Consider the following 13,434-nt stretch of genomic DNA (forward strand, 5'->3'; position numbering starts at 1 on the left):
ATTTTATTATGTGACCAAACAAGGAATACATCCATAACATGTATATCATCTATATACACACGAGCTAGACTTTCTAGTCTTTTTTCTTTCTGCCAAAATATCTTTTGTAGTCTCTCTTTTAGCTTTCCCCATTCTCAGAAAACACTTCACCTTCAATAACTTTTAGGTCCATTGGTCAAATACCAATAACCTTGAGGTTCTTACTTTGAAGTTGATCATCACATGACAAGTGTTCCAGATTTCAATGTTAGTAACCTTTTAATGTGATGAATAATTTCACTCATAATTTTATCCATCAAATCATGACGACTTTCCGAGACCATGTCTATACATGCTAGTCTCGTAAAGTTTAACCTTAGTATTCGCATGTGCAAATCTGGCTTACACCCGTTGTATGCACACGTAGAATCTATAACACCCGATCATCACGTGATGCTTCAAAACGACGAGTCTTAGCAACGGTGCATACTAAGGACGATCACTTCATGGATATGCGAATATCGTTAGTGCCCAACTAGTTGGAGGATCGGGACGCCTAGCGTCTTCAACCTTCGTACATCCCCATAAAACTTATGAGTTTATGTAGTCTCACTAGATTATATTCTATCATCTTGCAATAGGGTCTTAGATATCACACATATCTCATACCTTTCTTATTTCTGAAAACAAAATTTCCAGCTCCTTACTTTTCAAACGGATTTGAACTTCAAGTTTCACGGAGACAAGATGATTTGGTACTAATTGAAACCATTGCTCTTTGAATCATCAATGTGAGGTTTACTAAAAGTTTGCATTAGGACTTAATCATATCTTGATTCTTTAACAATACGGTACCGATCCAGTAAAGTTACTTGTCGGACTTAACAGTATTTCTATCTCAATTACAAGACTAGCGCATGGTAGATAACGGATGCCAATTCTACAAATTTAATTCAAAATACTATTCAGACTATGTTCATGATAATAAGTTCATGTTTTAATCTAATTACTAATAAACTCCCACTTAATACAACATCCCTCATAGTTGTTAAGTGGCACACGATCCACATCCACTACACCAAAACCGATCATCACGTGAGATGATGTAGCTTCAATGGTGAACATCAACATGTTGATCATATCATCCATATGACTCGTGTTCAACCTTTCGGTTTCCGTTGTCCCGAGGCCATGTCTGTACATGCTAGGCTCGTCAAGCAAACCCAAGTATTTCCGCGTGTGCAACATGGCTTACACCCGTTGTATGTGAACGTAGAATCTATCACATCCGATCATCACGAGATGTTTCGAGACGACGAACTGTAGCAACGGTGCATACGAGGTGAGAACACTTTATTATCTTGATATTAATGTGAGGGATCATCTTATAATGCTATCGTCGCGATCTAAGCAAGATAAGATGCATAAAAGATTAACATCACATGCAATTCATAATATGTGATATGATATGGCCTTTCTTCTTGTGCTTTTGATCTCCATCTCCAAAGCACATGAGCATGATCTCCATCATCACCAGCATTGCACCAAGGTGCATGGCACCGCTTCATGGTTGTCCATCACTTATAGCTACTATAACAACTACTTGAAATAAAGCTATTACATGATGAATAGACACGCAGGTCTTTAACAAAAAATTAAAGACAACCATTAGGCTCCTGCCGGTTGCCATAATACAACAATGAACATCTCATATATCAAATATAATCATCATCACATCATGGCCATATCACATCACCAAACCCTGCAAAAACAAGTTAGACGCCTCTAATTTGGTTTGCATATTTTACGTGGTTTAGGGTTTTTGAGTAAGATCCAATCTACCTATGTTTTTGAGTAAGATCCAATCTACCTACGAACATGAACCACAACGGTGATACTAATGTTGACAATAGAAAGTGCAAATTGGAATCTTCACTATGGTGGGAGAGACAGACACCCACAAAGCCACTTATGCAATACAAGTTGCATGTCAAGCGTGGAGCAAGTCTCATGAGACGCGGTCATGTAAAGTTAGCCCGGGCCGCTTCATCCCACCATCCCGCAAGATGAAAAGTACACAAACTAAAGCAACAAAAGCATCAACGCCCACAAAACCATTGTGTTCTACTCGTGCAACAGATCTATGCATAGACATGGCTCTGATACCACTGATGGGGTTCGTAGCATAGAAAACAAAAAATTTCCTACCGCAAGACGAATAAATCCAAGATCTAATCTATGGAACACCCAAGATCTAATCTACCAAGATCTAAGCAACGAGAAGATCATGTGAGACTAACCCTCGAAGATTCCAAAGCCTACGAGATTAGATCTCGTTGTTGATGTAGTCGATCGTCCTGTGCTGCAATCCGGCAGCACTTCCGTACTCGGTCGTGTGTACGGTGTCGATGAAGCCCATCCTCTCCCCGTTCCAGCGGGCAGCGGAGGTGTGGTAGATCCCCTCGGAATCCCAGCAGCACGACGGCGTGGTGGTGGAGGTGGAGGAGAAATTCTGCAGGGCTTCGCCAAGCCTGCGCAGGAAGAAGGAGGAGGGAGAGAGGGGCGGCTAGGGCTTGGGGGAATGATGTGCTGCGCCCCAGCCCTCCCCTCCCTCTTATATAGGCGTGGGGGGGCTGCCTTGGCCCCTCCTCCAAGCCTTTGGGTCGGCCAAAACAAGGGGGGAACTTCCCCCAAGTTAAGTCCCTATTTTCAAGGGATTTGATCTTATCCACTTGGTACAGCCACATGGGCCTTGGGGGGCTGGTGTGCATGGCCCATGTGGGCCTATGCGACCCCTCCGGTCCATGTTGGTCGTCCGGGATAGGTGGGCCCCACTATGGTACCCTCCGGAACCTTCTAGAACCTCCGGTACAATACCGAAAATCCTGAACTTTTCCGGTAACCCTGAAAATGACTTCCCATATATGAATCTTATTCTCCGGACCATTCCGGACCTCCTCGTGATGTCCCGGATCCCATCCGAGACTTCGAACAAACTTCGGTCTCCATCTCATATTCCGAATCTACTTATGCGACATCGAACCTTAAGCGCGTCACCCTACGGTTCGTGAACTATGCAGACATGGTCGAGACTCATCTCCGACCAATAACCAATAGCGGGATCTGGAGATCCATAATGGCTCCCACATATTCAACGATAACTTAGTGATCGATTGAACCATTTACATACGATACCGATTCCCTTTGTCACGCGATACTTTACTTGTCCGAGGTTCGATCATCGGTATCTCCATACCTTCAACCTCGTTACCGACAAGTACTCCTTACTCGTTACTGTGGTATGTCATCTCTTGTGATCCAATCACATGCTTGCAAGCTAATCAGACGACATTCCACCGAGAGGGCCCAGAGTATATCTATCCGTCATCGGGATGGACAAATCCCACTGTTGATCCATATGCCTCAACTCACACTTTCCGAATACTTAATCCCATCTTTATAACCACCCATTTACGCAATGGCGTTTGATGTAATCAAAGTACCCTTCCGGTGTAAGTGATTTACATGATCTCATGGTCGAAGGACTAGGTAACTATGTATTGAAAGCTTATAGCAAGTTGAACTTAATGACTTGATCTCATGCTACGCTTATTTGGGTGTATGTCCATTATATCATTCACCCAATGACATAACCTTGTTATTAACAACATCCAATGTTCATGATCACGAAACCATGATCATATGTTAATCAACAAGCTAGTTATACAAGAGGCTTACTAGGGACTCCTTGTTGTTTACATAACACACATGTATCAATGTTTCGGTTAATACAATTATAGCATGGGATGTAAACATTTATCATGAACACCAAGATATAACAATAACTAATTTATTATTGCCTCTTGGGCATATCTCAAACAGTATCCTCCTCATGTAAGTTGTGAGGAGATGGCCTATTGAAACCTTTCAGGCGGCCCAAACATGTGCAAGAGCTCACTACCATTAGGGTTATGACCGAGAGTCCTTTCAAACATGCACATGAGGGAAGGGAGATGATATGCCTCCCATCTAGCCACTTGTCAGTGGGGTGAGGAAAATCCAAGGTAGCCTTCATTGGATAAAAAACCAAGAGAGAAGGAGAATAGAGAAAGTTGAAGGAAGAAGAAGCTAAATCAACCGCCAGGCCTTGCCCAAAAGGTAGTAAGGACTAGATCCGCATCTTTATCTCCTTCAAACTATCGTTTCACCATCTTCGGTGAGATTGCTCTAATCCCTAACTTTTGTGCCCCAAATCTTGTTGTTAGCACCTAAGATTTTATTTGTATCTTGATGCTTCAGATCCTCTAGCGTCCCCTAGAGAAGAACTTAGTTGTATCCCCATTGGATACAATGGAAAAAAGATTTGGGTAGCTTCGGCTCGTGATTTTTTCTCTTAAGTTGGGAGGTTTTCCACTTAAAATCCAGTGTCTCTGTGGTGATGCTTGATGCTGCACTTTGGGCTAAGAGTTACTAGTACTTGTACTGTTTTCAGCTAGTACTTGTACTACCTGGCTGCTATTTGCATCCAGGACTTGTCCTAGGTTCAGGTTGGACCTAGTTTCTTCATATATGTTTGATGCATATGTTTTTTTTGTGATGGAACAACGATTTGCTGAGTTGGTGCATGAGTTATGCTAAAGTTTACATCTTATTTTACTGTGTATTTTCAGATCACATTTAAGTGTGCTAATTTTCCAACATAGTTTCCTCTTTTCTTTTCAACCCGATGGATTGTTTTGGGTTTACGTGAGTATCTCAGCTCACCCCTAAGGCCCTAACTCAAATACTTTTCGTCACGTTAGTCGTTTGTGTAATAATTCAGCACATGCTTTAGCTCGTAGAGCCGAACTTTATGGTAGTATTTTCTTCCGTCTTAGTGCCCCGGATTTTATCCGTGACAATCTTTGTATTGATGTTATTTGATAAATAAAGTGCTGAATTCCCTCGAAAAAAAAGAATTTATTGCGTGTCCAAATCTGCGAGCTTGTGTTCGTTAGTGGAATATAGGGGTCAGCACTTGATCGACCTTTCCAAGTCTTCCTACTCCTGTTATCTCCACTAGGATGCATCCCAGCTGATAAAACCATTCAGAATTTCAGATCATCAATCAATGAAAAGCATATCCGACTGCATTTTCTTCAAAAAAAAAAAGTCATTCTGATCATTCTGGTCTGCGTCGCTCTCAATCCTCGAAGCCTTCTTCCGGGTTTCGGCACTTTCCTACCGATTCATTGGCACGATGAGTCCATGTGGAGAGTCCTTGCAGAGTTGCAGTTGCCACCGTATTGATCGGTCTCTGGTTAGGCTACAAAACCAGCGACGGATCGATCTTTGCCTCGTGTATTTTCCATCATCTTCCTTGGCGCTTCTGATGAGACGGAGAAACGATATCCATATCCTTGACCCGCCCACACTTTGTAGGAATCCACGCCGGCGAGCACTGAGAATCTTTCATTTGGCCACTTTGAGCCGCCCATTGTTGATTTTGAGATCAGAACATTCCACGCAGTTGCAGTGCTGTGCTGAACTGTTATCGACAGGCTCCGAAGTAGTAGTACTGCTACTTCAGGGTCGATGACAGTTACGTTTTTTATTCTTTTGAACGTTTACAATGTATCCTCCGAAGAGTTTGAAGTTCAATTGGACAAGACTCCAACGAAACCATTTTTTGTTTTTTTGCGAAAACAACACTAACATTAAAAAATCATCGAACAATACAAATCACCTCAACAGAAACAAAAATTACAACCAAATCATTGAGATGTCCTTCCTTTTCAACCTCAGCGGTGCCCCGCCGCTCTAGGATGCAGTCTAATATGACATGGCTCGACTCATTCTGATATTGTCTATCACACTGAATTTTGACAGGAAAGGTTTAAAATCTTGGTCCAACCGACACAGGGGAGAACTAAGTCCAAGCACTCCAAATGGAAGCTAGTCCAAAATTTTAGAGAGCCTGACAAATCTAGAATGCGACCTAAGACGATTAATCGCACGAAAAGGGACAGCGGAAAGAATCCAAAAGCCTAATTCTGCCGCACACCGCACCATCATGCAAACAAACAAGGGATGTTGATGGTAGTCCAGACACGACTCGATAGAGGTGGAAGCCTTGCAGCAGAAAGCGCCATTTGGTAGACTGGTGTCCATAGGCTCAAACTCCCCGACCAACAAAAACCCTTGATCAGTGGAACTGGAACATCACTGCAACTCGGCAAGTGGTGGAAAGAAACGATGACTACGACGAGTATTGCCTGCCTTTGAACGGCAGAAGCGAAGCAGGGAGAGGGCCACCTGGGGAAGCCCCTCTCCGGTGCAAGTTCTAACTCCACATCCACAACGAGCACTTCAACGTCCAAGGCCGAGAACTCAAAGACTCAGGAAGCTTCGCCGTTTTGAATCACAGTCATTCTTTCCAACTGGTGAGACACGGGATCGTGACACATAGCATATCATCTAGAACTGCGATCCACCATATGCTTCAGAATACTTCCGGTGGCAACAAGAAATACATGACACAATGCAATTGCATCGGGTAAAAAGTTCGTGGACGAGCATTCCTGAATTAGGAAAAAAAACATGGTTCCTCCTCCAGCAGCAGAAAATGTGACTTGGGAGCGTTGGAAGGGAAAATTGTCAGCGACCAGGTTTCTATCACATCTCAGTAACACGAGGCACCGAGGAGCATGCTTCGCCTACTTGTTTGCTACTCCGACCACGTATGCGTTCCATGCATCTCCCTGGTTGAAATGCTGGAGCTCTTCGTACTTCACGTCACGGTCGGCAGTATACTCCTTGGCGTTTCCGCTTGACTGGGTGTCTGGCATCTCCCTGATCCAGACGTGGATGGACTTAAATCCTGCTTCCTCCAGGCAGTCCTGGATTTCTGGTATCGACCACCTGAAAAACAGCGAATTGATTTACAATTTTCAATCTGATCTTCCTAGATCCATGTACAGAGTAACAAAGATGTGTTTGCCATTCACATGCATATTTTCCAGAAACCAACATCACATGGTGAGGACGCTTGACATTGCACAGGTTTGCCACTCACCATAACTGAAGAACGTCCCAGAGTTAAAAACATATATGGCATAGGAAAATGCGACTGTACTCCTATCACCGAAGTAACAACAGCGAACCGCTCGGATCAATAGTATCAAAGCTGTTCAAGATAATGTAACAGCATTTGCCTTTGGTTTCCCTGCATCTACACCGCATAGAATGCTATCATAATTCCCCATTGAAGCAGCACAGTATTTTCTGAGTATGGGCATGATAACAACTGCAGATGGCTAAACATAGTAGGTATGACAGTAAAATGTTGAAACCCACCCCACGAAGCCCATATGGCTCCAGCTGGATCTGTAGGCGGGGGCGCAACAGCTGGCAAAGTTAGAGATAGGTGTCTACCTTAAGTTACAGGATCTGGTTTATTTTCCTTTAGATAAGATGATTTTAACTTACAGTTTATGTTCCAATTTTTAAGTTCTCGTCTATATAATGGCGACAGGCATATGAGATTTATTCAGCAGAAAATTGCCCCAACTCTCGCTCTTTTTTACTCTACTACACTATTCCCTATCTTAATTATGTATAGGCGCCTTCCCTCTCACTGGTGTCGGTCAACCTCCCATCAACGAGACCTCACCTACTGCCTTAGATCCATTCCACCCGACAAATTTCCGAAGAGCGTGACATTTACCAGAAGTTTCTATGTGAACTATTTGCTCATGGAAGACTACCATGCAGGTTTTCTGTAACAATCGGCTCAGTGAACGAGAAAATACGCAACAGATATGAACTTAAATGTTGCCTTGCCAAGTAAATGTATAAGCAACTTACAGGCGCCAATGGTACGAGAAAGCATGCCGCAGCATTTGCTTCTTTCCGACTTGAAAGTGGAGGCTGATCCTTGTTTCACGAGTTATGATGTCAAACTCTTCTTGCTCCCAGAAATACTGTATGCATAGTTGTATATAAAAATAATTTTAGATTTAATATTATGCCATACAATTATGAGCTCTTGCTAATAGAGATACTGCAGACTGCAGTTTGTATCACCTTGCAGAGACCATGCAAGGGTGGAAATTATATGATTGATATGCGTAAAGGAGGTTCTGTCAACAAAATGTAATGGAGATACTGCAATCTTTGTGTACTAAATCATCATATCCAAGTTAATTTCAGGAAACCCAGAAAGAGTGTTATTTAGCATAGAAACTTAGCATAACACATGTATTTTTCATGCAACCCATACAAAATATACATTGCTGAATTGGTAAGTTCAAGCTGTCTAAACTTAGTATACTACATGGTGATTCAAGGAGGTCAAACAAAATACTCCCTCTGTTCCTAAATTCATTTTTGGGAGTTCGATTTGAACTCCCAAAATGTCTTATAGTTAGGAACAGACTGATATGTAGCTAAGATATTTTGGCATGTGAATATAAAAATGCAATGCTCAGGTAGTAAGATACTCAAGTTCAGCACATATTATGTCACATATTACAACCACCAAACTATGAGAGTTGTGAGTGTGTTGTAATTTTTATAAATACTGCAGCTTTTATTAGAAAGAGTGTAACCTCGCCCAAAAATATCTTATGACACTGTCAAGCATCAAGATAGGCATCAATTCACTGTAACTACCACACAATGTTATAACTCTACTCACCGTGAAGCTCGGGAATTTCCTCTGGAGACGAAGCTTGCATTCAGATGATGTGCCACCATATACATCCATTACAAATATACCACCTCTTCTGGAAAGTGCATTCAAAGCATGCCTGAAATACGAAACCAAATCTTTTCGCTTGTGAAGGCAACAGCAACTGTAGTTGAACGCACAAATTATGTCTCTTCCAGGCAAAGCTGCATCTGACATGGTCGAATCGGCTAAACACTTTGCAATTGCAGGATCTGACTGCTCGCTGTTGTCTGTTTCTGTAGAACCATTATCATTGGTAACATTTAGACCTTGCATGAGATCACCGATCTTTTGCTTGACGAGGCGAGATTCATTCGGCTGCAGAACGTTTCCATCGAAGAGCAACAATCTCCCATCAGCTCCAATCTTGCTCATGTTGTTCTCGAGACACCACTCGAGTGACTCGCGGTCGAAATCCAAGCCAACGGCTGTTCTTCTTGCGTCAGTGCGAAGCCACTCGGTACTGCCAAAAGGAAGAGAAAATGGATCATGAGCAACATGTGCAACTGATGCTCTGAAGCTAAATAATAAGTAATCTCTTTGATGTCACACACCGCTGATGAAAGTTCTCCAGAGAGTAACCATTTGAACATGAAAGCTTGTAGAAACATGTGTACCAATGCAAATACGAAATCAATCATGTCGTGCTAATGAGACCCACCCCTGAAATCCTCAGCAATAGATACATGGTGCAAGGTGTTTGTGAAAATGACAGCACAATGATTGCGCAGAGGCTATGCGTGGCAGTGCTTTAACCTGAGGAGGGCCGTGCCGCAGAAATCCTCCTGCAGGTGGAGAGGGACGCGTCCGCCAACGTACATCAGAAAGAACTTCTGCAGGTAGCTGATGTCCCCTTTCGGCGACTGGCCACAAAAGCACAGCAGCATTGTCATTCCGTCGAACAGGTTGCGAGCACGGAGACTTCCACAGATCTAAGCAATGAATAGAAGCTAGTAGCGATGTTACCTGCACGGAAAGCTGGTAGAGGTGGAATTTGGAAGGCGTAGAGCCGACTTGCCCTTGGTCCTGGTGGTCGCCTGCCCCTGCGTCTCGATCATGCTCGTCTTCCGATGCTGCTTCGTCGGAGTCGTCGCCGTCGCGGCGCGGTGGCGCGTCGTAGGCAGACGAAGGCAGATCTTCGTCGCCGAACTGGGCGGCGCGGCGTCCGCGGTCGCGGCCTTGCCGGTGCGACTCCTTCGTCTTCTTCCCGCTCTTGCCCATCGCTCGCTGTTGGAAGAGGTTTTGCCTTGCGGGTTTTGGAGCAGGGGATATTTTGCATACAGGTCCCTGAGAAATATAAGAATCCTCCGCGCAACGGGCAATTCGTCAAACACCTGTCACCATGGACGAGCCTCCGCCCGCGCAGCCGGACGCGGCGGCGCCGCCCGCTCCGGCCGCAGCTACGTCTCCCCCTCCGGCTCCGGCGCCGACTCCTGCTCCTTCCGTTTCCACTGCCGCGCCACCCACCTCAGATTCCAACCCTGCTCCTGCTCCCGCTCCAACCCCAGTCCCCACCCAAACCCTAGAGCCCCCGACTCCCATCCCGGCCAGCGTGAGGCCGCCGCCGCCTCGCATGAGGCCTCCGTACACCCACCTAGCCTCGCCCATCACGATGACCGCCTCCTCCTCTCCCGCCACCGCCGGGGCCTCCTCCGTGGCCTCTGCAATGCCAAGGGGAGGCGTCGCCCTTGGCTTGCCTGCTCACACGCGTGGGGCGCAGACGCCCATGGGCTATACCGGGTTCGTGCCTCCGCCGCCGCTCGCTCACCAGTTCAACCCTATGCATCGTGGCCCGGACCAGGCTCCGCCGCCCGCTCCCCAGGTTCGTGTCTCCTTCTTAAACTCGAATGTTTTATATTCTGAGCTAAGGAAGCTCTGAATAATGGAGTTCCCTTCCGGTGAGGCTAAATTGAGCTCATTAACGTAGTTTTCTCAAAACCATGACTAGTGATTAGCTACTTCTTGGTGCTGCTAGCTACGTGCAGAATACTCGAACCTCGGTGCGCAATTTAGTTCTCTCTTTTTTTTCGATAAATGGCGCTTTAGTTCCCATATCGGACCTGTGGCCTCTGAATAGCAAAGCAACAGACAGTACATGTAATTTCGGTGCTTAATTCTTGCCACCCAGTACAATGTTAACTTGTACTTATAATTCAAGCCCTGAACCTGGCACAGGTGTTCACTGTATTACGGGCCTTCGATAGAATTACCTAGTGTACGTGGTGGACATGCATGACGGTGTGCCTGCGGTGTTTGGGTGGTGTATATCCACCTAGTCCTTCGCAAGAAATGAACAACTGTAAATGCTTCAGTCTTTCAGTCACTTCACCCACTTCATCCTTTGAAAGTTTAGATAGAGCTTCTCAATCTCAAATAATTCTAGTCTTTTGTGTGCTTACTTCCATATTAGTATTCTGAGCTGGTATTAAGTTATTATTATTACTAGGGGTACAAGTGGCTGCCCGTGAAAGCCTGTGTTGTGCTTTGCAGCAGCCAAATCAAGCATCAGTGGAAGTTTGATGCTATTAGTACTTTTTTTGCACTGTTGCGTGTGGTCTGTGGTCTTAATGGGCGCGCAGCTTGCATCCTTAATATTATACTCTGGTCCGTTTCTGATATCATGTAATATGGCACGATGGTGTATGGTACCAAGAACGAAGTAGATGAATGTAGTAGATGTAGCTGAAATAATGGTGAAAAAACAATCATAGCAAGGGAGAAAAGATTTGGCGAAGCCGACCACGTATTCATTAAACACAACCTCAGGTGTATAAGGGATTGTCGCTCTCTCAACCATCTCGAACCTTAGGGCCCTCCGTTTCTTTCCCTATACACAAACATTGTGCTGATTAACACCACAGACTCTAATCTTCTCATGCACTCCCAATTGTTTCTACCTTGCGTTGAATGAGATCTTGTATTTCCTGGGTTTCAATGACCACACCTGTAACCGACAGTGAAGGAATCCTAATCCAGGTGGGTAGTCTACGGCTTTAGGTTGCTGACCATCTCTCAAGTCCTAATAGGATTAGCATAAAAGTGACCTTTGTCAACAATAACTGTTACTAAGTTAAGTGTAAATTGCATCTTCTATTTTCTCTGCTGAGTTCTAGAAAAGTCCTAATGATGATTATGACCTTCAGCTTAGGCAGCCTGCCCCTGGGATTCAGAATATTGGGATGATTGGTTCCCTCAGCACATCTCAGATGAGACCAGTAGCAGTCTCTGGTCCACAACAACCAAGGCCAGGTCTTCCATCATCAGCGGCACCATCTGGTAGCCAAATGCCAGGTTCACAAGTAAGAAGTCATGTACTTGTAGAGGAAGTCGCATTTCATTTATAGGCAAGTCAGTGTTATGTTTCAGTTCTATGTGAAATCCGTGGTTATGTAAATAGATTTGTCCATTTCTCAACAGCCAAGGCCAGGAGCAATCTCTGGTCCGCAACAGCCAAGGCCAGGAGCATTCTCTGGCCCGCAACAGCCAAGGCCGGGAGCAATTTCTGGCCAGCAACAGCCAAGGCCAGGAGCGATCTCTGGTCCGCAACAGCCAAGGCCAGGAGCAATCTCTGGTCCCCAACAGCCAAGACCAGGTCTCCTGTCATCAGCGACACAATCTGCATCTGGTAGCCAGATGCCAGGTTCTCAAGTAAGAAGCCTTTTACTTGTAGACGTAGTATCGCTTTATCTGTAGGCAATTCAATATTCTACTTCAGTTGTATGCAAAATGAATGTTACAGTATGTAAATTAGATTTGTTCATATAAATGTTGATGCAGACATGAAAATAATTTTTACAGACCTTCAAAAATTGGATTAATCGTTTATAATCCACAGAAGTGTAGGCTTAATCTGGTTTAATGCCCCTTTATTAATTTCACATATTTTATGTTGTACCATCCAATTAGGAGGGAAGACAACACTTATTTGTTGCAGCTCATGTCAGGCTGTGTACTTGATTGAATTATTTTCCAACAGAAAACCCCCATGCATTCTTTAACAAGACCACTGTCCATGGGTTCTCCTTCGATGGCTTTACAGCAAACTCAGTCAAATGTATCATCACAATTTAGGCCCCAACAAAGGCCACAAGTTCCACAACCAAGACCCTACAATGTTGCACAGTCTGCACCTATGGCTTCGCATCAACAGAATGTACTTTCAGGACAGCAGCAGCACCTACCTCAGCAACAACTTTTGCAGCAGCAGCAGGTACCTCAGCAACAACTTTTGCAGCAACAGCAGGTACCTCAGCAACAGGTTCTGCAGCAGCAGCAGCAGCAACAACAACAACAACAACAGCAGCAGCACCAAAGTCAGCCACAAAGTTCCTCACAACAAAATCAGCAAAATACAACACTGAAAAACCAGCAGCAAGCTGCTCGGACTCCTGTCTCATTGACTCAGAAGCCTGATACTCCTGCTACGCTACAAGCTAATAATACGCAGCTTCTGGACATGGCTTCCGCCGATGCAGCTGCTGGTGAATCTAGTAACCGGCTACTCTCCAAGAGGAGTATACATGACTTACTTGCACAGGTATGCTGCACTTCCTGATCTGCAGTGTGAAAGATAGTGCAAGATTATGCAATTCCAGATTTCCATGGATCCTATATTTTCAGTTTTTTCATGCATCTCATTCTTAACTAATCTGATTAAGGCATGTGTTAGTATATTATACTGGTTTCGAAGTATTTCCTTTTGCACATCTATCTAAAATGCATATTTTCTCTTTTCTGCCTAGATT

At 44.4% G+C, this 13,434-nt stretch overlaps 2 protein-coding genes across 2 annotated transcripts; one reads left to right on the forward strand and one right to left on the reverse strand.

Moving 5' to 3' along the window:
• Positions 1 to 6,464: 6,464 nt before the first annotated feature.
• On the reverse strand, positions 6,465 to 9,910 carry LOC124668425. Its single transcript, XM_047205569.1, has 5 exons — positions 9,656 to 9,910; positions 9,446 to 9,552; positions 8,657 to 9,152; positions 7,825 to 7,940; positions 6,465 to 6,879 (listed from the first exon to the last, which is right to left on the reverse strand). The coding sequence occupies exons 1-5, from the start codon at positions 9,908 to 9,910 to the stop codon at positions 6,675 to 6,677; spliced, it is 1,179 nt and encodes a 392-aa protein (XP_047061525.1). The 3' UTR covers positions 6,465 to 6,674.
• A 138-nt stretch (positions 9,911 to 10,048) lies between these two features.
• LOC124662786 (mediator of RNA polymerase II transcription subunit 15-like) lies at positions 10,049 to 13,244 on the forward strand. The gene is made up of 4 exons (XM_047200580.1): positions 10,049 to 10,511; positions 11,833 to 11,988; positions 12,107 to 12,337; positions 12,666 to 13,244. Exons 1-4 carry the CDS (start codon positions 10,263 to 10,265, stop codon positions 13,242 to 13,244), a joined length of 1,215 nt encoding a protein of 404 aa, XP_047056536.1. The 5' UTR covers positions 10,049 to 10,262.
• Positions 13,245 to 13,434: the final 190 nt, after the last annotated feature.

Source organism: Lolium rigidum, chromosome 6, assembly GCF_022539505.1.
Source record: "Lolium rigidum isolate FL_2022 chromosome 6, APGP_CSIRO_Lrig_0.1, whole genome shotgun sequence".
Taxonomy (NCBI): domain Eukaryota; kingdom Viridiplantae; phylum Streptophyta; class Magnoliopsida; order Poales; family Poaceae; genus Lolium; species Lolium rigidum.

Bases quoted from the DNA above. Each gene is read 5' to 3' on its own strand.
- LOC124662786 (XM_047200580.1), top strand. From the start codon at position 10,263: ATGAGGCCTCCGTACACCCACCTAGCCTCGCCCATCACGATGACCGCC. The intron at 11,989-12,106 runs GTAAGAAGTCAT...ATTTCTCAACAG, and splicing joins GCCAAATGCCAGGTTCACAA to CCAAGGCCAGGAGCAATCTC. The intron at 12,338-12,665 runs GTAAGAAGCCTT...ATTTTCCAACAG, and splicing joins GCCAGATGCCAGGTTCTCAA to AAAACCCCCATGCATTCTTT.
- LOC124668425 (XM_047205569.1), bottom strand. From the start codon at position 9,910: ATGGGCAAGAGCGGGAAGAAGACGAAGGAGTCGCACCGGCAAGGCCGC. The intron at 7,941-8,656 runs GTGAGTAGAGTT...CTATGCATACAG, and splicing joins GGAAATTCCCGAGCTTCACG to TATTTCTGGGAGCAAGAAGA. The intron at 6,880-7,824 runs GTAAGTTGCTTA...GCTGTTTTTCAG, and splicing joins TTCTCGTACCATTGGCGCCT to GTGGTCGATACCAGAAATCC.